Below are 21850 nucleotides of genomic sequence, written 5' to 3'. Positions count from 1 at the left end.
TGTCTTTTACTTTTAACCATTTTATAATTCCATAATAAATACATGGATCCTACCTTTCTATCACCTCTCTAATCATTTTAAAATTTTGTACGTAACTATAAAGTTGTTCAACAAATTTGTAATAATTCAATAGCCACTAAAATTGGTGTCTATATAATATTCATGCTTTCTTTTTTACAAGTATATAATATATATTGCTACTAATAGTAAGTATATTACATAAATGAGTAAAACAATCATTTTTGTTTTTAAAATGTGAGGTATATATGTGTTTATTGTTAATTTTACATATAACTTGCGTCAGTGTAGTGTGTTCTGCTCTACATGCTTTGGATTAATCTTAACATATCTTGTGTTTTGATTAATATTTTATTTAATTTTGTTTTTTAAAAAACTATTAAAACATTTTTGCATGCTTAAAAATAAAGAAAAAAGAAGAGTACCTAGAAAGTGCATTATATTTATACTTGATATGAATGAAACGTATTTTCCTTTTAGTTTTTTCCATTGATTATTTGGAGAATTTTGAAATAAAATATAGTATGTTGTAACCAAAAAAAAAAAAAAAAAAGACAATTTGAAGTGTCAACGCTCAAACAGTAGCGCCCCGTATGTAGGTGTAACTACCTCATGTCGACGATTAAAGAGGATATGTTCTTTAGTTTTAGGGTCCATAGGTGCTCTTCTGCCATTTCTATATTTGTGAGCAATCTAAAATCTTAAATGTTGGTAGGGCCTCGGATTTATATCATGGTCTCAGTAATCACATTTACTACCTCTTACGGTGGATGTATAGAATTCAAGATGTATGTGGTCGTACATATGCACGTAATTTTAAGGGTAAAGTTCTTAAATGTGTGAGGCAATGTATTGAAATTGCAAATGTATCTCTAATGTCTTTTTGTTAGTAATTTTATTAATTGACTATACAAAAACATATTTGATAATCAAAATGACTAATAAAAGATATACATGTGGATGTGTTTGTAATTTCAATACATTCAATGGTCAATGTGACAACGAATTATATTTTTGGGAGACCATAGTTGTGGTTTGTTTATAATTTCGAAATAATTGCTTACACAAAGAGGGTATATTCAAGGGAATTATATATTTGAGGGGCCAAAATGGTAGTTTGTTCGTAATTTTAATGAGTAAGGAAAGAATTCAGTATCTCTGAATTTATAACTCTCACACACCACTCAATAACTACTTGCCTAAACCGATAACCTTACATAGAAACAATATACACATTTTTTTTTTTACACATGCATTTTTTATTTTACTTTTGATCAAGTAGCCCAGTGGCTAGAATTCATCTTTTTCAAGGTGAATAAGTGAGGTGTTCGAGGTTTGAACCCTGACCCCTACATATAACAATGCATGTTTCTGCCAGCTGAGCTATGCTCACGGGACTATACACTTATGCATTTAATTATCACCCAAAAATAACATCCATTAATTAGTCATTCTTCACTATTTTGGCAAGCAAACGATGGCTCCTTTGTAAACAGAATCCTAATGGTTGCAGTTGGTTACCTTTCTTTGACTCATTGTAGTGGGTTACCTAGATTACCTAATAGCGAAAAAACCATTTAACAAATAACAATTGCAGGATATTTTTGATGACGCAAAATAAAATGCTAGTTACTCTAAGAAAAGAAAAAACTAGGTCCTACTTTTTATCTCTTGAGCAAGATCCCCTTTCATTGATTAGTTTTTTTAAATCTATCAAAACATATGTAATATGCACTAATGCTCAAATAAATTGTGTGATTTTAAATAAAATGATCATTTATGTAAAGTAAGTGCAACCAATGGGATTGAATCAAGCAGAGTTTTTACCTCATTTTTACCTGATAAGAATTAGTAATAATGTTTTCCTCAGTTCTGTGATGTCAACTTAAAGTTTCATTGATAACTAAAAAGCAGAGTTAAATATAACTAAAAGGTTTTCATCATTTTTACCTGATAAGAATTAACCAATTATTACACACACTATGCCAAGCACAAGTGTGCAAAGAATAGGACAGAAAATGTAAAAAAACTGTGATCTGAGTAATAACATACATAAGGATACACCTCAGCAAAGGACAAAAAGCCCACCCCCTCACAAACTACTACTCAACCCTCCACAAAATGAAAACCATAAGCAATCAGACCGATATCCCTTTAGCCACCACTTCCACTCTGCATGCAAGCAACCCAACTCCGCAGGAAACAACGGATCACACCTTTGCAAGCCAAACTCCCACATATTGCTAGAAAACTCAGCCTACCACATCTGTAGATGAGAATTCCAACACAAAACAACCAAAGTTGTCCGAGCAAGTGTGATGCGCCAACAAAACACGGGAATTCTGCATAACAGAACCCCGTAGCAGATTGAAAAGAACCATAATGCAGTCATACTCCTACCAGATGCCTCCTCTCAACATCCAATAGACACTTGAAACCCCTCCCCATCCTGAGATAACCACATAATATTGAGGACTCCCCGACACAACCCAATCAAACACCCCCTGTACCATAGCTATTTCCGGCTAAGCTAACACAGAACCAATCCAAACAACAGCCCCACCTGCACAAAATTAAATTCTGTAATAGACAAATGCATCAATTTTTCTAATCACCTGCAAAGCAAACAACCAAACAAGTGAAAGGATTCAACCACCATTGATATTGCATATTTGAATCCTGTATGTTTAATCCTTAACCAGTTCCACAAAAGCAAATTCACCTTTTCTGCAATCGCGTCCAACGACACATTTTTATCCTGAATTTTTTTTTTTTGTGCGTTTCTAGACTTCCAAATACTCCTCCACTAGCAGGCAAACCAAATTTGTTCTTAAACCCAACTCCGTTCCTTTTCCTCCAATACTTACTCCAGAGAAATAATTGAGATGAGAATTGCAATTATTATGATACACCACACTCACTCTAGCCATTTAGCCATATCCATCCACACTTTAGAAATAAACATAGCATTCAAAAAATAAATGGGATGTTGACTCTATCACCACAGCCACCTACACAATTTAGCTAATCTCCGCTTAGGATTACTCTTCTAGATAAATTATCTTTGATTGGAATACGGTTTTGAAATACTTGGCACACAAACACCACAACTTTCAACAGAATGAATTTATGCTACGCCTTATTGTTGAGTGGTTGATCCAGGATTGCTATCTTCCATTAAGACATTGTAAGCCGACTTAACAGAATAGAAATTTGACGAGTCCTCCACCCAAACTATACAATCTTTTTCTACCCTCCATGATGATAACCTTTTCTAATTCCTCAATCATGCGATGAAGCAATTCCGCTTACCGCTAGAATAACTCTCTTCTCCACCTAAAATCCCACACCCGGTTCCCACCAATTTCCCTCTTCAACACCATCACCTTAGCCTCTTTGTTCAAAGATAAGGAAAATAGTTGATCAGTTCTCATTTTTAATGACCTCCCCTCCCCACCCAATGGTCACTCCAAAATAAAGTATCCTCTCCGTTCCGCATTATTTTTCTAACGCAACCCTAAAACCAATTATGATTGTTACCTATCCCCCTTCTTTCCACAATTTTTTACACCCCACTCACTCACCCCCATTTCTTTTTCCTTACAAACTTATTTGTCAGCATCTACACACGATCAAAAGTATTTAGATTCTAAATGGTCCCTCACCTAAAAGTTGACAGGATGCTATTCATTTATTGAGAGATACAATTTATAGTTCTTCGCTTTTGTATATCAGGTTATCAGTCATCCTAAGTTTCACATCTAAATGAAGCAGCAACATTGTAGTTGTAACATGCAAGCATAGTACATTTGGTTTGCCTTGCAGTTGATACTCTATTGTAGCTCATAATTACCAATACATCGTCTTATTAGTTGTAGTAGAAAACTAGGTGCGTGCATACCAACAATTCTTCAATGCTTCGATGAATGAAATTCTTCAATGCTTCATGTTCATATCAATCTACAACTGACAGCATGTTCTTTTCTGAAACTGATGATCCATGTGAGCCGAGACAAATGAAGCATCAAAGTGAATTCAATTTGGGTTAGTAACTAAAAAGCTTAAAAATGGTAAAAAAAAAGGTATTTTTTTAGATAAAAAAACATTATTGAATGCATACACTATTATCATGGTGAGTAATCTGAGAGAATAGTGTGATCTGGAAAGAGGTAAAAGTTGAAGCTCTTATGTCATTTGGAACATCTGGAAGAAGGGATGGATGTTGAACCTCGTACATGATATCATCTTGTTGAATAATGTGATGTCAGTTATACATAGCAAAACAATAGGATACTAAAACAAATTGATTGGCTCACTCGGTAAATGACTAAACATTCCTCTCAAAAGTAATTATCTTTCGAGCATAACCTTTCCCATATCATCTTGCTAGAATAAAGTCCAATCATACGTCCTTAAGAGCAAGACAAAGCAATTATACGACATTAATTTTAGGGTATAATTTAACAGGAGCATATTAACAAGCCTGTTTGCAGATTTATGGTCTTAATAAAATGGTCACTTGCCAATAATTGCAATATTGCTACCAATTGAAATATCCTCACCATGTTCAGAAAGTAAAAGCAAATATTAAAAATTAAATTACTAAATTAAAAGGGGTGCCAAAAGACAGTGTACCCCGTGATACTCTGCAGTCTGCATGAACTCAGTTAAAGTAATTCCACCAGGTTTGACTTATATCTAAACCTTCTCTTTTTGAAAAAAAAAAAATGTAGATATCCTTCTCAAAGTTGCTTATGTCATCGATGGAAAGATCAAGAAAGGGTTAATGGAAGATTTTGGCATGCAAATGAGTACAAAAGTTATAATTTTTCTTCTTTTGAAGTAAAAATAACAGAATCAGATATTTGTTTGATAGCTGAGAAATGATACTACTGTAACATTAGTCATTTATACATTTAAGAACATAAACTGGATTCCTAATGCAAATGATAAGCCCCTTCACTGATTGAATCACAGAGCGAAACAAGTAATTAAGAGTTTGATCCTTCAAACTTTTGCTAATTTCCTTTACTCTTATAAATTAGTAAACAATTGAACTTTGAATACTGAGAACACAAGATATACGCCCTATATGGATAAACAGCTTAATTTGCAATTATAACTTATGCGCTTATGTATTAGCTATTTTCATAACAAAAAGATAAAATTAAATTGTTTACGTATAACCTATTTTCATAAGCTATCTTTGAAAGCTTATGAAAATAAGTTAAAAAACAGCTTATGGACAAGTCATAAATTATTTTCAAAAGTTCTCTAAAACAAACAGTCCAACAAGTAAATAAGTTTAAATAAGTCAATCCAAGTAGACCCATCATATAACTATTGACATCCAAACTCAATTTCTTTTACATATTGCATTTGAAAAGCTGACTAATTTGATTCGTTGGGCAGGAAAAAAATGAAAAAAACACAAATGGGAACCACAAGAAAAGCTGCAAGCTTTAGTAATTCCTCATTCTGTTGTGTTATCACTCCAATCCTTGACCAGTCTCCGCTATACCTGAATTAAACCATTGGCATCATTATGAAGCACCGATACCTGACACGATACTGATACGATACGGTACGATACCGATACGGCGATACCGGAAAATTTAAAATTAATAGTATAAGTGCACAATGTATAAACATAACTAAAAATGATGATAAACAAACATTCACATTAATGAAAATGATCAAAACAAGTGACAATTACATGTTTTTTCTGCACAAATTAGATAGAATATAGCTAAACATCATTAGTACCATCCAAAGAGAACACTATAAAAAAAGAACATCTTTGTCTAATGTTGACTACTTAATAGTTAACACTAATTTATATCGAAAACAAACAGCAGAAGAAACATAACATTAGAGAGAAGAGAAACAGAGTAGAATTCAATCAGTGGTAATGGTTAGAAGAGAGAATAGCTATTGCTATGTGGTGACGAGAAAACCTATTTTTTTAGGTTAGAAGAGACAATATGATTTTGATAGCGCTGCCAGACTTGATAGGTGTCGGAGTATAAGTAAGTTGTGTCGGAGTACAAGTTAGTCGTATCCGACACGTATCGGTCATTTTTTTCCTTCAAAAAATAAATATTAATTGTCCGATACGCGTATCGGGACGTATCCGACACGTATCGGTCATTGTTTTTCAAAAAAAATAAATATTAATTGCCCGATACTTTTCCCATACCCGTACCGGGGCGTATCGGTATCAGATACGATACTTCACCATTTTTGGAGTATCGGGGCTTCAGAGCATGAAGAATCAAAATTGTTATTATAAACTGAAATAAAACAAAATTAACAAGAAGCGTTACTAACCCTGCATCAATGAATCCCAAGCCAAAAACTCCAATGGCAGCACGAGCAAGATTTGATTTTGAAACCTTCAATGGTAAAAAAGATTGTTGCTGAGACTCGTTGTTGTCTTGGACATCATCTTTCTTTTTAGCCAATGCTGTACAAAACCTCCTTCTTGCTGAAAGAGAAGGAGTGAGACATAAAACGCTAAAGCTCCTTCCTATGACTTCCATTGGCTACCTCTTGATCCCTGTCCACACACTACTTACTAGTTACTAGTTCAAAGTTTTCCACAACCTAGAAGACGAAGAAGAAGAAAGGGGGGCAACCTAGTCATTTTATTCAGTATCGTATGGTTCAGCTTTGAAAGTTTTTTTTTTTTTGGTAGTGTTACAAGAAAAGAAAAAAAAAAGGAGAAGAGACGAAAATAAGTTTCAAACTTATCTCTAGGATGAGAGATTTTATGTTAGGCGGAGGACAGTTTCACTCAGCAGAGCACCGTGCATGTGATCCTTTTTAGCCATGAAATTTGCACACATATTTTGTTCCCTAAGAACATGCTCCAATGTTGTATTTCCATTTCCATGTAAATCATCTCTATTACGAAGGATATCAGTAACATAAGTGTGTAGGTTATCATCACAACCAGCAATAAACAGGTCAACTGCTTCCAAACAATCACTCTCACAAATAATGTTGACATAGCCTTATTTACTGTAAAAATCAAGACCTATCTGGATAGCACGTAACTCAGCTAACAACCCATCACCTCCAGCTCATAGTGAGAAAAACCAGCTATCCATTCTCCAATGTGGTTGCGAACAATACCACCATCACCTAAACAACCAGAGTCTTCTGGAAAGCTACCATCAATATTGAGCTTGAGTGTACCTTCCGGAGGGGGGCTCCAATGAGTTAAGAGGCGCGATGAGAGTGGGTCCGAACCAAGATTGGGATAGTACGAAATGCATTCATCATGTAACAAAAAGATCTTTCGCACCACATCTTGAATACACCAATGTTGATCCTCAAAAATAGTATTGTTTCTCCAACACCAGGCATACCATACTCCTGTAACAAACAAAGCTGGGGAAGTACCCTTTGTCAAAAATAGTATTGGTTGTTTTCATGTAAACTGTGAACTATCTTCATTGGGTTTGGACCCTCCAACACATTGTTAATCATGTTTTCATGTATTTACTGCAACTATAAATCATATTATGTATCATACGTAAGAAATGTTGTACAAATAAATCATTTATGTAATTTCAAATGTATGTAAACAAAATTAAATCTGATTACATTTATTTCTCTTACATTTGTGCAGGAAATAAAAGTGGAGGAGGAAGTCTCGTATTCAATTGAGAGAAGTCTTAAGGAGGAAACTTATCACTGTTTCTATTTTGTTCATCACTATTTTGTAGTTGACTATAACAACTTATTTAGAACTTTATTCATTTTACTTAACCTAATAATCTGATTCTTTAAATACTAATCTATTTTTTAACATATGTGTGTGAGTAAATACAAGGACATATAATATCATGAATGAAATGTCTGATGCATCGATCTTTATCATGCTCCAAAAACAAGATTTATAGATTCATAAAATTTGATCCTAAAAATTAATAGATTCAGTCGATAATCGATTAATAAAAAGAGAAAGGACAAAGAGGAAAAGACAGAGTCAAAGAAGGAAGAAAATGGGCATAAAAAAAATAACACATGTGCAGAAGTTTCAACCTTTATGCACCAGCCGCCAGATTACAGAGTAAGAAAATAAGGATTAGGGCTTGCCATAGGTAGAAGAAGGTAATGAAAGGTAATGAAATGAAGCTTAAAATATTAGACTTATAGAAAGGATATTATTGTAATTTAAACTTATTAAATGATATTTAAAAAAAAAAAAAAAAAACTTCTTTAACGGTGTCAAGTTAAATGGACTAAGTTGTATATTTAATCTTAAGAGAGGAGGGGAGTGTAATATCATAATCTCTCAGGGGACGGGGGTGTAATTTACTCTTTTTCTTTTTAGTACTGCAATGTCTCGACCCAAATCAATTGGCAAGTAACCAAACTATATTGTTTTTTAGTGCAAATTGGTCATTGGAGTTTCGTTGTTTTTTAGTGCAAATTGGTCATTAGAGTTTTGTTGGTAGATTAGAGATATGATCCTTTCCTTCTCTCTCCTTCTACAAGTTGTTTTTATCTCTCTCAAAATTTAGAGAGAAGACCGAGAGAGAATAAAAAGATCAAGAGAGTGATTAGAAAGGAGAGGATCCAATTTAGATAGATTAGTCCCTCGAGTTTTGTTGGTTTAAGTTTTACAATAAAATAAAACTTTCATTTTCTTCACTAGAGCACAATTAAAATATCTCTTTACTTTGGACATTTACCATTTCACAACTACTTTAATCTAGGTTTTAGTCAAATTTAAAACACAAACAAATCGATGACATAACATCTACTCAACATAGTATATATTGAATTCGGATTAGGAGTTGTCACTATTGCACGCAATCAACATCTTGGATGATCAAATTCGGATAAGATTCAAATTTTATGGAAGGCATTTTTTAATATGGATTCTCGAGGTTGAAAATACCACCGTTCGATCTTGATCGGATGGCTTTAACCATGTTGCACAAATTGAATTCATATATTTTAGTGTGAAATTCTAGTTTCAATCTTTTGCATTTTTAAATATAAGAGTACTGTACTCAAGTTACTTAAACAATTTTTTTAGTTAAATTTTACTTACCTTAATGCCAAATTTTGTAATTAGTAGTGTTCATCCCCGAAAAATCAAAGAGTTAAAAATATTGGTCTTGTAACTAGAGGTTCAGGTTCGAGCATCGTTAATGACATTTGAGATAGATAAAATATGTAAAAGAAATTGTAAATATTCTTTAAACTTTAAAGTCTTCATTGTTTTGAAATAGATCTTACTCTCACCTAAAATGTTATCTCAAAAAAGGTTAAAACCACAAAATATAAGAGTATTATGGCCTTGTGGGTCATTGAGGTGCTTTAATTTCGCAGGCCACCTTTACACCTTACACTCTAGTTTTCTTCTCACATTACTTTCACATTTATTTATGTGGTTATTTATGAGATAAAAGCTTCTCAACTAGAATCGTGTGATATGAGAGATTCCTGAAATGTATTCAAGCCTATCTTGGCTTAAGAGTTGTCCTACTTTTCTCTTTAGGGACTCCCTTTCAATTTCTTCACCCTTAGAAATAGCCACTCCTTATTCTACTTTTCTCATATCTGACTTTTCCTCATAAATTTTGTCTCTTGCTGTTCACTATCATCATATCTTGATCTTATTTTACTATGAAGTTTCAATCCATAATTTTGATGTAAGTGCATTCGTTACTTTGTGAAATTCCATCCTGCTCATTCACTATCATATTCAACGTCACGTTTGAAATATTTGATAAAAATTTAAGTATTTAGCCGTGGATCATTAGATACAAATTATAGCATATCAAGACAACAAAAAAGGAATAAGAGATTGTGTACCTTTATGATTTAGGATTCATGCAGGATAGTTGTCAGAAGGATGAGAGGGATAGACTACCCTCATTCACCAGAATGTTCAGGATAGTTTTTAACCGTCTGATGGGATGACGTTTAAATAGCTAAACTGCTGAGGGCATGGACCTCTCATTGGGCGGACCTCTCATTGAGCTTAGCTAAATGGTTCAACCGATCACGGTCCATTTAGAAAGAATAGTTCAATCACATATTCATCAATTAATTAGTGCTTAACACAATAGATCATAATTTATATTATGACATTAACATATAATAATTGATTATTGTCAATCCATAATTGATTAATTAAATAATTAATCTAACAATATTTACAAAGGTTAAATAATTTTTTCTAAAAATATAGCAAATTTTGAATTTTATCCCTTAAATATAAAAATAAAATGAAATGATTTCATCGTCACAAATTTATAAAGGTCAATCTATAATGTACAAATAAGATAAATTTTGCATTATGCACAAAATAGTTTTTACCATCATAATAATGTGAAATATGATAAATCTTATTGATCCAATAAGAGAAAACACACTCATACACAATGCAAAACTATTTTACTTATACACATTCGACAATCATTTATTTGTGTTAAACATCTTTAGAATAATGATGAATTTGACAAAATCATGATCGAATAATTCGTGCGATTTTGTTGAACTCTAAAGTTTAGTTTTTGCAAACTAATTCACACTATAATTTTAGTAAACTCGTGGGAAATTCAAACATGCACCCCCATCCTAAAATATTATTAATTATATTATTTTAAAAAAAAAAAAAAAAAAAAAAACGCAGCGTAAGAAAATGTCACTCTCCACAGCTCGTGGCTCTATTTATTCAATCTGAGAAACAACAAACAAGTATTGTTTATGGAAGAAAAAAAAATATCAATAGATGCATTCACCTTAGAACCGAGCAACTCCATAGTACCTTTAAAACCTTTTGAGATTCCTTTGTCAAATAACAAATGCTGCAAATTGATACCACTATACTATCCAGTCACAACTTTTGAGATTTTCATAAGTGGATATACCTTGCGATGAAAGAGGATCAAATAGAGCATTCATAAGATTTGGTGGAATGAGATGGAATGAAAGTCACAAATGTTATGCTTAGATTGGTGGAATAAGATGGAATGAAATAAAGTGGTAAGTAGAATTCATTGTTGGGATTTAAAAGAATTAAAAGGGGTTGAAATGGAATAGAACATAATTTAACTCATTTAGCTAATTTCATACCATCCAATCCTTGAAAGGAGTGGAAGTTATTGGAACTCGATTGGAAGGTCAAAAATTGTCACTCCTATCACGAAGCTAATCATTGAGTCGAGAGCTACGTTAAACCAAATTTTTTAATAAATAAACTACTTGAATTTTTTAAACAATGCATAAAAATATGGTTAATTGAGTTAGTCTAAAATAACCTATTGTTTTCATGACTGTAATTATGTGATTGTTTAATAAGTCCCTCAAGTTATTCACAATTTCATAAAAATATTCACAAAAAATTACGATCCTAACGAAGTTTACTAAAAAAAAAAATTCATAGAAAATTAGAACTCAATTGATTCAACAGTTTAAGGGTTATAAGTTATAACTCAATTGATTGAACAGTTTAAGGGTTTATTGATCAATCATCTGTTAACTAAGGAGTGCAATTTGAAAATTGTTCTTCCCTCAAATAGTTTTGCTCATTTTCACCTGGGATTTTCATAAATAACTTCAACGTGAGTGAGTTAAGTCACGTTCGGTAGAATCAACTGACTTAATTCACGTTGAGTTCTGGTATGCTAACTGAACATGCTTCAAATTAAGCAATTAATGACTCGTAATCTATTCAAACTCATAATCGAAACCAAATTACACCAATTCAACAACATAATTCACTCATAATATTCATCATAACGTAATCACTCCTAATTGATCCAAATTACACAAATTCGTCATTACATACACAATTCACAAAAGATTGAATTTCATTAAAAGTGCAATGTTACAGATTTTTTCGAACATATTACATGTCATTACATATTACAATTCAATGGAGTGGATACAAAGATGTATGATATTATTTTAAACCATCAACCAAAACATGTAATCTACATCGTCATCATCATGGATAACTTTTGAAAAATAAATAGTCTTCCAACTGTCTTCATCTTTATCCGCCGCCAGATTCACCCATGACACATGTACAAATACATGAGATGTTATTTGATCTTCACTAAGATGGATAAAATATTTGTTAAGTTGTGTCTTCAACTCATGCAACTCGTCGGTGGGGGTTAAAAAAACCTTAATCATCCTCTAGAAGGCGGAGTATCGGACAATAGCTTCAATTCCAACTTGTGCATCTTCAGACAAGTTTTACTTCACAAAAGTTTATGGAATAACAAGTATAAGAATAAAACCAAATGAAAGATAAAATAAATAGTTGAATAATTATAGACACATATTTATATAAAATGCGAGCAATAATAATAACAAATAAAATTATCGATGTTTTGTCCATCATGCCAAAATTGGCGCCAAAATTCAAATTTTGACCCCACGCAAGTTAAGGCATGTTGGCCTTCGGCGGGAGTTAACTCACGTTGGGGGCTTAGTGTGAGTTAACCAACGTTACGTCTATGACTCCAACATGACGAACACATGACAAAAACTAACAAAAATGTAAATAGTCAAGATGATGCATTGCCTGATTTTTGACGTTTGATGAATGTAGAAACTTGTTTCATGATGTTTTTCAATGATTTGAGCTCATACTTTCTCACCAAATTTTCGCACTTTTGGGTGTTTTGGAGGTGAAGAGGAAAAGAAGTGTGTGTTTGAAGTGTGGAGTTGTTAGTGTAGGCCTAAAAACAGAAAAAGATCGCAAAGTGAATTAACTCACACAGGCTTTCAACGTGAGCTGACTCACGCTCGATAGAATCAACGTGAATTAACTCATGTTGGAGTTATTTTAGGTAGTTTGTGTGAAAATGAGCAAAACTGTATGAGAAAAAAAAACAATTTTCGTACAATTTTGGCTAACTCAAAACACGAAGCTATTGGATCGGCCCATTGGACAGGGCCGAAATTGATAGGTCTACAAACTAAAGGTAAGAGAGTTAGAAAAAACAAAAGAAATAAAAGAATAAAAAGGTACTCCATAAAGACAGGATTGGAATTATGGTGATTGAGGAAGGCTAAGTGTGGAATGAAGAAAAGGACGACAGAGGTTGCTTGCGCAAATCTAGCTAATCTGGTCTTCTGGGGCTACCAAACCAATTAATAAGAGAAGAAAGAAAAAGAGATTAAAAGCAGCATTGAAGTGTAGAAGATTAACCCTAAGCCAAATTCAAAGCAAAACAAAGGTAGTAGAAGGAATTAAATAAACTTCCCAATGCCATACATACCCTAAACCGTACAGTACACACACAAAAAAGCATTCACCAACCATTCATTTTTTCTCAATTTATTTTCTTCTTTACATTAAATTATTATTACTAGCTAGCAACCAAGACCACATTACATTACATTATAAACATTATGTTTGGACAGGCAATCAAAGTGGGACAGCCATTGTGCAGAGAGTTGCAGTAAGCTTCTTGAAAAAACAAACACCCTTTTCAATACATCCACATTTCTTGCCTTCTTCTCTTACGACAATTCTTCTTAGTTTCATTCATCCATTCAACTCCAATACAAACAAACATGCACCCCCCTTCTTTTCTCATCTTTTCATTTTCACACCCTCCTTCACTTTAATACCATCAACTTGTGATGATGGTAGTGTACCGTTGGAAGAAGTTGAAGCTTAAGCACAAGTACAAGATGGAGATGTCTTTGCCTGTGGTTGCAACAGCTTATGAGATCCAACAATGTTTCATATTTTACTGCAGATTTCTTCTATGGCAAATGGGTCTTCTTAGATTCTTCTTATGTCAAAGATGGGGTACTCAACTACCGAATGTGTACTTGGTCTTCTTCTTCTTCTTCTTATGTTGTTGTTTTGCTTTTTGATTATCATTATGATGTTATTCTTGTACGTTGTTGGTGATATTGGCTACACGGCTCAATCTGTTAGCTTAGTGATACTGGAATTAATTAATCGCTGTTATTGTTAATTATTGATTATTTTTTGTTCAATTTATTTTCTTTGTTTGTTTGTTACCGTTGTTAATATGCAATGAGTGATTATTATTATTATAATTTTTTTATTTATTTTTGTCAAATAGCATAAATAGATGAATAAATGAAGAATTTGAAGTTTGAACTTAGGCTCTATGTAAACGAAATAGTGATCATTATTGTGTTTGCTTGATGATTTTTGGATTTGGTGAAATTATTGGTATTTTAGATAATTATTCCATAATTCAGTTTGTTAAAAAAATTGTCAAGAAAAATTGATTAATTTTAGTAAATACTTTTCACCTTTGTGCCTGGGTCTTGTCTTGGATTGAAGGCCAGATTTCTAGGGGGAAAAGAAAAAGGAAAGAAGGAGACATTTCATTTTCTTCGTTGGAGAGAAGAGGAGCTTTGGGTTTCTACAATATTTTGCAGTAAATAGGGATGCACCTAATGGTGTAGGATTTGAGTCAGTAATGCTTTAAATTTGGAGGGTCCCTTTGAGGTACAGACTACACAGACACTTCAACATCCAAACACTGTTTTATTACCGTTTCATTTTTATTGTCAGCCTTTACATCTGTCTCTTTTACTCTATTTTATTGGGCAACGTGGGCATTCGTCATCATATATTCATTCACATTTAATATCTAAAGGGCTTTAATGGAAACTCCCTTAATTATACTTCACCGGGCTCACTTACTCTTCACTTTCAAATTTCAACTAAATCCATGATTATAGTTTCATTCATTTAGGTCTATTTGGAAGAGGGTTTTAGAAGGATTTTGGTGGAGAGTGTTTAAATCTATATTTTGAAATGAGAAATGATATTTGTACAACTATTTTTTAATAATTTTTCGACAACTTTCTCCCTCATACTCATATTATACTCTTATTTTCTCTCTTCCTTTTTCTCTCTCCATTGTTTTTGAGAAGAAAAAAAAAAGTTGTCACATAAGTTGACTCATTTAGTTGTTCAAATAACACTACTCTTTTGAAATATAGTTAATATTTAAAAACAAAGCTTATTAATCTTGTCTTAGTAGTAGGTGCGGAAAATCGAATTGATTGAGAGTTTAGAAGATGAAAGCTTTGAAAAACAATGGAAGAAGAGGGTAAAGAATAGAGTGTTTTGAGATTTATTTGGTTTTTTCTTTATAATACAAAATCATCTCAATTTAGACACATAAAACGTATCGAAGGTGCATTTTAGAGGTCATAGATAAATTCTTCAAATCTTTTACATTTATAATACCCACAAAATAAAAAATATATTAATCATAAACATTATCTTATCATTCTTTATATTACTCTTTCAAATAAGGTGGGATTTTTATTTTTATTTTTTTATCTTTTTCCCTCCCCATAAAGCTCTCCCTTCCTTCCCTTCAAACTCTCAAATCACTTATTTATTTTAAGCAATTGAAGATGATACCGACTCTATTTAATAAAGATTAAACCTCTAAACCACATCATTAATATTTTATATTATTATAAGCTCATTTTTAAATATAATTTATTAAGTGGAGCATGCGTTAATGTGAAGAGAGATAAAATGTTTTCATAATCACAGTTCTTTATAAGAACCTAAATTTTTCATTTAACGGTGGAGGTGTCTATTTAATTTGGTGTTAAATAGTTTTTTTTTTTTTTTGAGAGTTAAATTGTTGAAGTGTCAACCATTGGGAATGTTCTAACGGGTATAAATATATCTTCTCTTTCATTGAATTTCAATGTATATATATTTTATTTTTTATTGGTAATATTCATTTTAATTTTGATTGTTTAACTTTAATAATATCTATTTTATATGAATTTATTTTAATTTTAGTTTAATTATCTATGTTGTATATTTGTAAGTTTAATTTGGAAAATTGTTATCTTAATATAAAATTTGTACAAAAAATATTAAATTAAAGTTTGTAGTTATTTTTAAGCTACCTTTTATATTTTGTATATATTCTTGTCAAAAAAAATAAATTATGTATATATTATTACAAGGGTCGAACAAAAAAGTGTCACTGTGTGTTGAGCATGTGAAGCCGACTCATTTAGCCCACAATTTTAAGTGAATGAGTTTGCTCAAAAAAAAAAAATTGTAAGTGAATGAGTTGAAAATGGAACTCAACTATTCAAGTTTACCCGCTGAAACAATGGTGTGGACGATTGACGACGTCATTTTAAATTTTTTTCCTTCAACCTTTGAGTCTATTTTAATGGTGAGTGTACTTTGTTCGTTGGAGAAACTTAAACTATCTTGTGTTTTCTGCGTCAATTTTTTTGAAAATTCACGATGATTGATTACTAATGTCATTATTTGCATGCGATGTGGACTACAATGTTTATTTTGACGGGTCTATTCGCTAACTCGCCGAGGGGCGGGGTGAGCGTTTAAATTCAACAATGGTTGGCTCACTTGGCTCGCCTGGCCTTGCCTTCCTCTGCTTTTGATGGGTTAATCGCAGGGTTGACCAAAACGAGACAATCTGACAAGTTTTGCCACCCCTAATTAATACTCGCACTCTATGAAGGATGACTTTGAAAGTTGTTCATAATGTAAATCTATCTAATCTACGTCAAATAGGTTCTTAGCATAGTTTGGTCTTGAAATTTCTTTTACTTAAAAGTTTTATGATTATGGATAGGGTAGTTCCTACTTGGTTGTTGCTATGCTATTTCGGCGCTTAGTATAAATTTGTGCATTTTATAAGTATTGTCCAAATCAATGATGTGGTCTTAAGTTGAAGGTGTGGGTAGGTGATGGTGGGTGAGGTGACATCCAGCACCGCAAGTAGTGTATTATTGGGTTTCAAAATACTGGAACTGTCCCTCCAAAAGACCCTGTTTTGAACACAATCACACAACATTATTATTTGCTTGCATAGTGAAGTAACTGGGCAAGAAAAACAAAAAGACAATGACAAAGACAAAGAAAGTTGAGCTACGAGTGACGAATGCCCCTTGGTTTATCTGCAAGTGTCTTATCAATTGTGCTCCTCTTTTCCCCCTTCCCTTTTAATTTTAGTATGCATGTGAATGTATAGATGTTCAGAGAACCATTAAAAGGAATAAAGGGAAAAAAAGAAGATCAAAGAAGGAAAGAATGTGATTCTTCCTCACGATGGAAGGATCCTATGAGTATTAGAATTGTGGGAGATTTTAAGCTTATAAGCACTCATTTTTTTTAAAAAAGTAAATGAAGAATGATTAAACATAGAGTCTGGCTAACCGATGTCCCAGCCACCGGTTAAGAAATCTAAAAATAGAATTTATATTTTAAAAATATAAACTGTTATTTTTTATCAAGTGATAATTACAATATTTTTTAATAAAAACTTACTTCTTTTGAGGTTTAACCATTTACCATTCTATTTAAATATATTATACCTTTAGTTATTAAGTGTATTATCTATATAAAGTGTGTTTGAGTGTAGTTTATGTTTTGCTCTTATATTGACTATCATTTTTGAAAAAATAAATCAACTAAAATTGAACAAGTTTAGGCTTAATTACATTTTTTTTTAGTCCTTATTATTTGAGCTAAATGCAATTTTGATCCATTTCTTTAATAATTATAGTCCATCGAATTTTTTTGATAGAGTCCATCAATTTTCAAGTTAATGAAATACGCTCCTAACATAAATTTATTGCACATAAGTTTTCTACCGGAAAAAAATTGCATATAAGTTCGTTAAATTTCATTTTATTAAAATATTTGGGGCTCGATGATGGATTTGGGATATGTATAATAAAAGCAAGAGTGAAAGAGTATGAATTTTGATAAAATCAATTTGGATTTTTATTTTTAGTTAAATTTAACATCTTAATCGGTAAACTTGAAGTAAAAATAATGTTTAAAACAAGTTATCAAATCAAATTGTGGTTTTTTTTTTTATAGATTATAAAAAAGTGAGGGTTTTAAATATATGGAATGAAGGAACACAAGTGAAACAATTAATTTTTTTTGACAAAAGTGAAACAATTAAAAACTTGAGGAACTAAAATCACTAAAAAAAATAGAGACCAAAATAATAATAAAATAAAGTCTTAAAACAGAATTCAGACTATTTATTGATCTATTAATCTTCTTAGTAGTGAGGCAATTTATTTTTTAAAGTCTTGCAACAAAATAAGTTTTTAAATATATTAGCCCAAACTTTTCAAAAGATCATATCTGACTTAAGTTGAAAAAAAATAAAAAAAATAAGAGACTTTTCATGTGAAATCCACTTAATTTTTCTTTTTTTGTCTAGACAAATCTATACATACAACTACCTAGTTGTAAGTTTGAATTCAAATAAAAATTGTTTGACTTAATAATATCTGCATTGTCATTGGAGCCTACGTATTACAAACAAATTCATTTGATTTATTTTTTTATTTTTAAAGAAGACAAATTTGATGTAAGCTCTAAGTATTGAGTTGGAGATGCTCGAAGAATATAATCAAACAATGTTATTGTTTTTCCTTTCGTTTTTTTTTTTCTTTCAAAACTCAGTATCCAGTTCAATAACCGATTAATATGAGGGATCAATTCATCGCTCAATAACGGAGATGACATTTAAAGTCACAACAAAGCTTCATATAGACTTGTCCACCGAAATTGATACAAGAGAAAATCGAATCCTAAAGAAGTAAACTTCAAGATCTCAAATCAATCACTAAATCTTTGTATATTGTATATTACGGTTTACGAACATAAATAGAGCATAAGGAGGTGTGCAAAGCCAACACAAATAGAGCAAACACCCAAACTCAAAGCGAACTAAGACATCCTAATGAGACTAATGAGAAGCAAAAATTAAATCCTAAATTTTTAGTATGTTTAGAATCACGATAAATTTGATGAAATCATATTACCAACTCTTATATAAATCATGATGACATATGTAATTTCTTCAGCTCACCTTTAATCCAAACATTCAACTTGAAGGAGAAAAAGAAAATTTAATGTAGAGTGTTTTCAACTTTTCCTTTAGTTATCCTTATGGAAGAAATTAAATACGATAATTCTTTTTTGACAAACATATAAGATATTTATTTTTTTGACACAGTAAGATGATTTGTTATTACATGTGCACTAAAGCCTTTGTGAAACGAAGCACGAAATAGATTACTCATACTGTGTAGCTCATTACTTTAGCCTTTTTCTTTTTTATATGAAAATTACTTTAACCTTTTGTCTACATATATAGTAAAGTAGCATAGTATTTTTTTGGTTGAAATTAGCATAGTTTAATTGTAAGCTGGATACAATACATAAGGTAGGTCCGGTTGCATGATCCCATCAATGACAAATTTAAAACATTGTACTTTGTAGTTTGTACATTGTCTTCATAATGAGCTCGTCACCTGAATTTCTTTTTGTTTCATTTTTGGACCGGTAAAAACAAATATCTATGTTGTAATGTCTATCAAGTTTCAACTTTGCAGTCAGTTGAGGTCACGTGACTTTAAAGTAAATAAATTAAAGAAAAATCACCATATTATAACTGGATTTGTGAGCTGTGGCAGAGTTTTCCTTTTTTCTCCTTTTCTTTTCTTTGTTGAAAAGCAGTGGCAGTGTTCAAAGTTATGTAAATGTGTACCACCATTGTTTATACTAACTAAATAAATAATAATTAATGAAAAAGAGGACTTTGAGATGCAAACCGTAATGTAGGCTAAGTTTATTTGTAGTGTAATTGTTTATACTATTAAAGTTAGTAGAAACGATTTCCATTAGAAAAATTTGCACAAAATCAGCATTAGGAGCTCATAAACAAAAACATGTAGTGGGAACACCGAAGTTCTCTTTTGATCGATGGCTCGATGCCGATACAAACGATCCTTCAACTAACTATAACATGCTAATGAGATGCATTGACCGGGCAGGATTTAATTATATAATTTTTTGAATTTGGATTGACCTAACTCAACTTTAAAAAATTGTTGAAATTGTAATATATCTCTTAGGATCGAATATTTGAAGTGTGATCTGAGTGGTTTGATAATGGAAGCATACTTTTAAGGTGAGGACTATCCACACTTATAAAAATATTATGGTACCATATCTCCTCAAATGTAAGACTCTCACTGGTAATTAAAAAGAGATAGACCAGTCCCACTCTCAACTCCTGCAGTTAGATTATAGGCTTCTTACTCTTAGTGGTAATGTACGCCTTCTTAGCCTATTGGTTTCGCTTTCTCCTTCGACTAGGAATCCTTTGCTATGCCACGCTACCGAAAAAGAATTGTTTTACACAAATATGGCGTTCCCAAATGGGAAATGGGTTACGATAGGTTCTTCAAAACCCTTCATGGAGGCGGTGCCAAATTTATGCACGAGACATAAATATGGAGGTAAATGAGAAATGAAATGAGGATCTTGACCTACATAAACCAACATGTGTGGGTCTTTCACTAATGAGAAGCAAAGACTGAAAGCTAGATTTTTTGTATTTTTAAAATCATGTTATGAAATCATATTGACAACATAATTTTGTTAAATAACAAGAGTGTAGTTTTTATATTAATCATGATGACACATGTACTTTCTTCAACTCACTTTTAATTCACACATTCAACTTGAAGAGGGTAAATAAAATTGAACGTATACGAGTTTTCAACTTTTTCTTTAGTCATCCCTACCTATGGAAGAAATTAAATAAGATCTTTTTTTTTACAAACATATAAAATAATTTATGTTTTTTGACACAGTAAAATGATTTTTCCTTTTTACCGGTTATTTGTTATTACATTTGGCATAGACCTTTTGTGAAAAGAATTACACGAAATATATTATTAAGAGTAAATAGGCAATTACCTCTTTGAAATTGTAAATTTTGTCAATTACCTTCCTAAAATTAACAAAACTTCAGTTATCCCATAAAATTGCATAACGTTAGTCAATTTACCTCATCCGTCAATTTCCTCCATTAATTAAAAAAAATATGGATTTTTTTTTACGTTATGTGCAAATATCCTCTTGGAATTTTGCACTTATGTGCAAAATACCTCTTAAAATTTATAATAATCAAGCAAATTGGTCCCTGTGACAAAAAAAAATAAAAATCTTTTGCTCTCAATATTTTTATCATCATCAAAGGCCCTTGTTTTAAACCATGTTGAAAGAATCAAGCGAGAATATTGTCAAATTTCTAAAACATGTTGAACTTGATTTTATAAAGGAAACCTAAGCATACCTAACAATATGTTATAAATAAACTTGTTGCAATATCTTGTGTGTGCATATGTAGAGTGGTGACAAAATAGACAACCCTTTAAAGAATGGTTGGGATGTCTGATGAGGATGACTAGTTTGACTTAACCATGCATAGATAACATAATATGAATATTATCAATATTGTTTTTTCTTTTCAAATTTAGTAAATTATTTTAAGTGAATTGTGCTGCCTTGTACAAAATTCTTTCAGTCTGCAAGAAGAGTCTAAGACTAATACAGATGTTGAAAAAACAGAATCCAAAACAACATATAAAAGGAAAATGTAAAAAAAAAGTACAAAAACACATAATAAAACAGAACAGAACATCAATTCAGCTTGTTTTTCAGGTCAACTTGTTTGCTTGATTCCTTCAACATGGTTTAAAATAAGGGCTTTTGATGATGATGATGATAAAGATAAAAAAAATTGGGAACAAAAGAATATTTTTTTGTCAGAGGGACCAATTTACTTGATTATTATAAATTTTAGGGGGCATTTTACACTTATTTGCACATAACGTAAAAAAAAAATCCAGATTTTTTTTTACTAACGGAGGAAATTGACGGAGGGGGCAAATTGACCAACGTTATGCAATTTCAAGAAGATAATTGACGAAACTTACAATTTTAGAAAGGTAATTGCCTATTTACTCA

At 31.7% G+C, this 21850-nt stretch overlaps 1 protein-coding gene across 1 annotated transcript; it reads right to left on the bottom strand.

The window, feature by feature from the left end:
- Positions 1 to 5263: 5263 nt before the first annotated feature.
- LOC11421977 (uncharacterized) lies at positions 5264 to 6704 on the bottom strand. The gene is made up of 2 exons (XM_003610211.4): positions 6349 to 6704; positions 5264 to 5539 (listed from the first exon to the last, which is right to left on the bottom strand). The coding sequence occupies exons 1-2, from the start codon at positions 6558 to 6560 to the stop codon at positions 5410 to 5412; spliced, it is 342 nt and encodes a 113-aa protein (XP_003610259.1). The 5' UTR covers positions 6561 to 6704; the 3' UTR covers positions 5264 to 5409.
- Positions 6705 to 21850: the final 15146 nt, after the last annotated feature.

This window comes from Medicago truncatula, chromosome 4 (genome assembly GCF_003473485.1).
Source record: "Medicago truncatula cultivar Jemalong A17 chromosome 4, MtrunA17r5.0-ANR, whole genome shotgun sequence".
Lineage (NCBI taxonomy): Eukaryota > Viridiplantae > Streptophyta > Magnoliopsida > Fabales > Fabaceae > Medicago > Medicago truncatula.
Note: the sequence above shows the minus strand (reverse complement) of the source record. Positions and strands in the feature narration are given on the sequence as shown.

Bases quoted from the DNA above. Each gene is read 5' to 3' on its own strand.
- LOC11421977 (XM_003610211.4), bottom strand. From the start codon at position 6,560: ATGGAAGTCATAGGAAGGAGCTTTAGCGTTTTATGTCTCACTCCTTCT. The intron at 5,540-6,348 runs GTTAGTAACGCT...GGTTTAATTCAG, and splicing joins TTGGGATTCATTGATGCAGG to GTATAGCGGAGACTGGTCAA.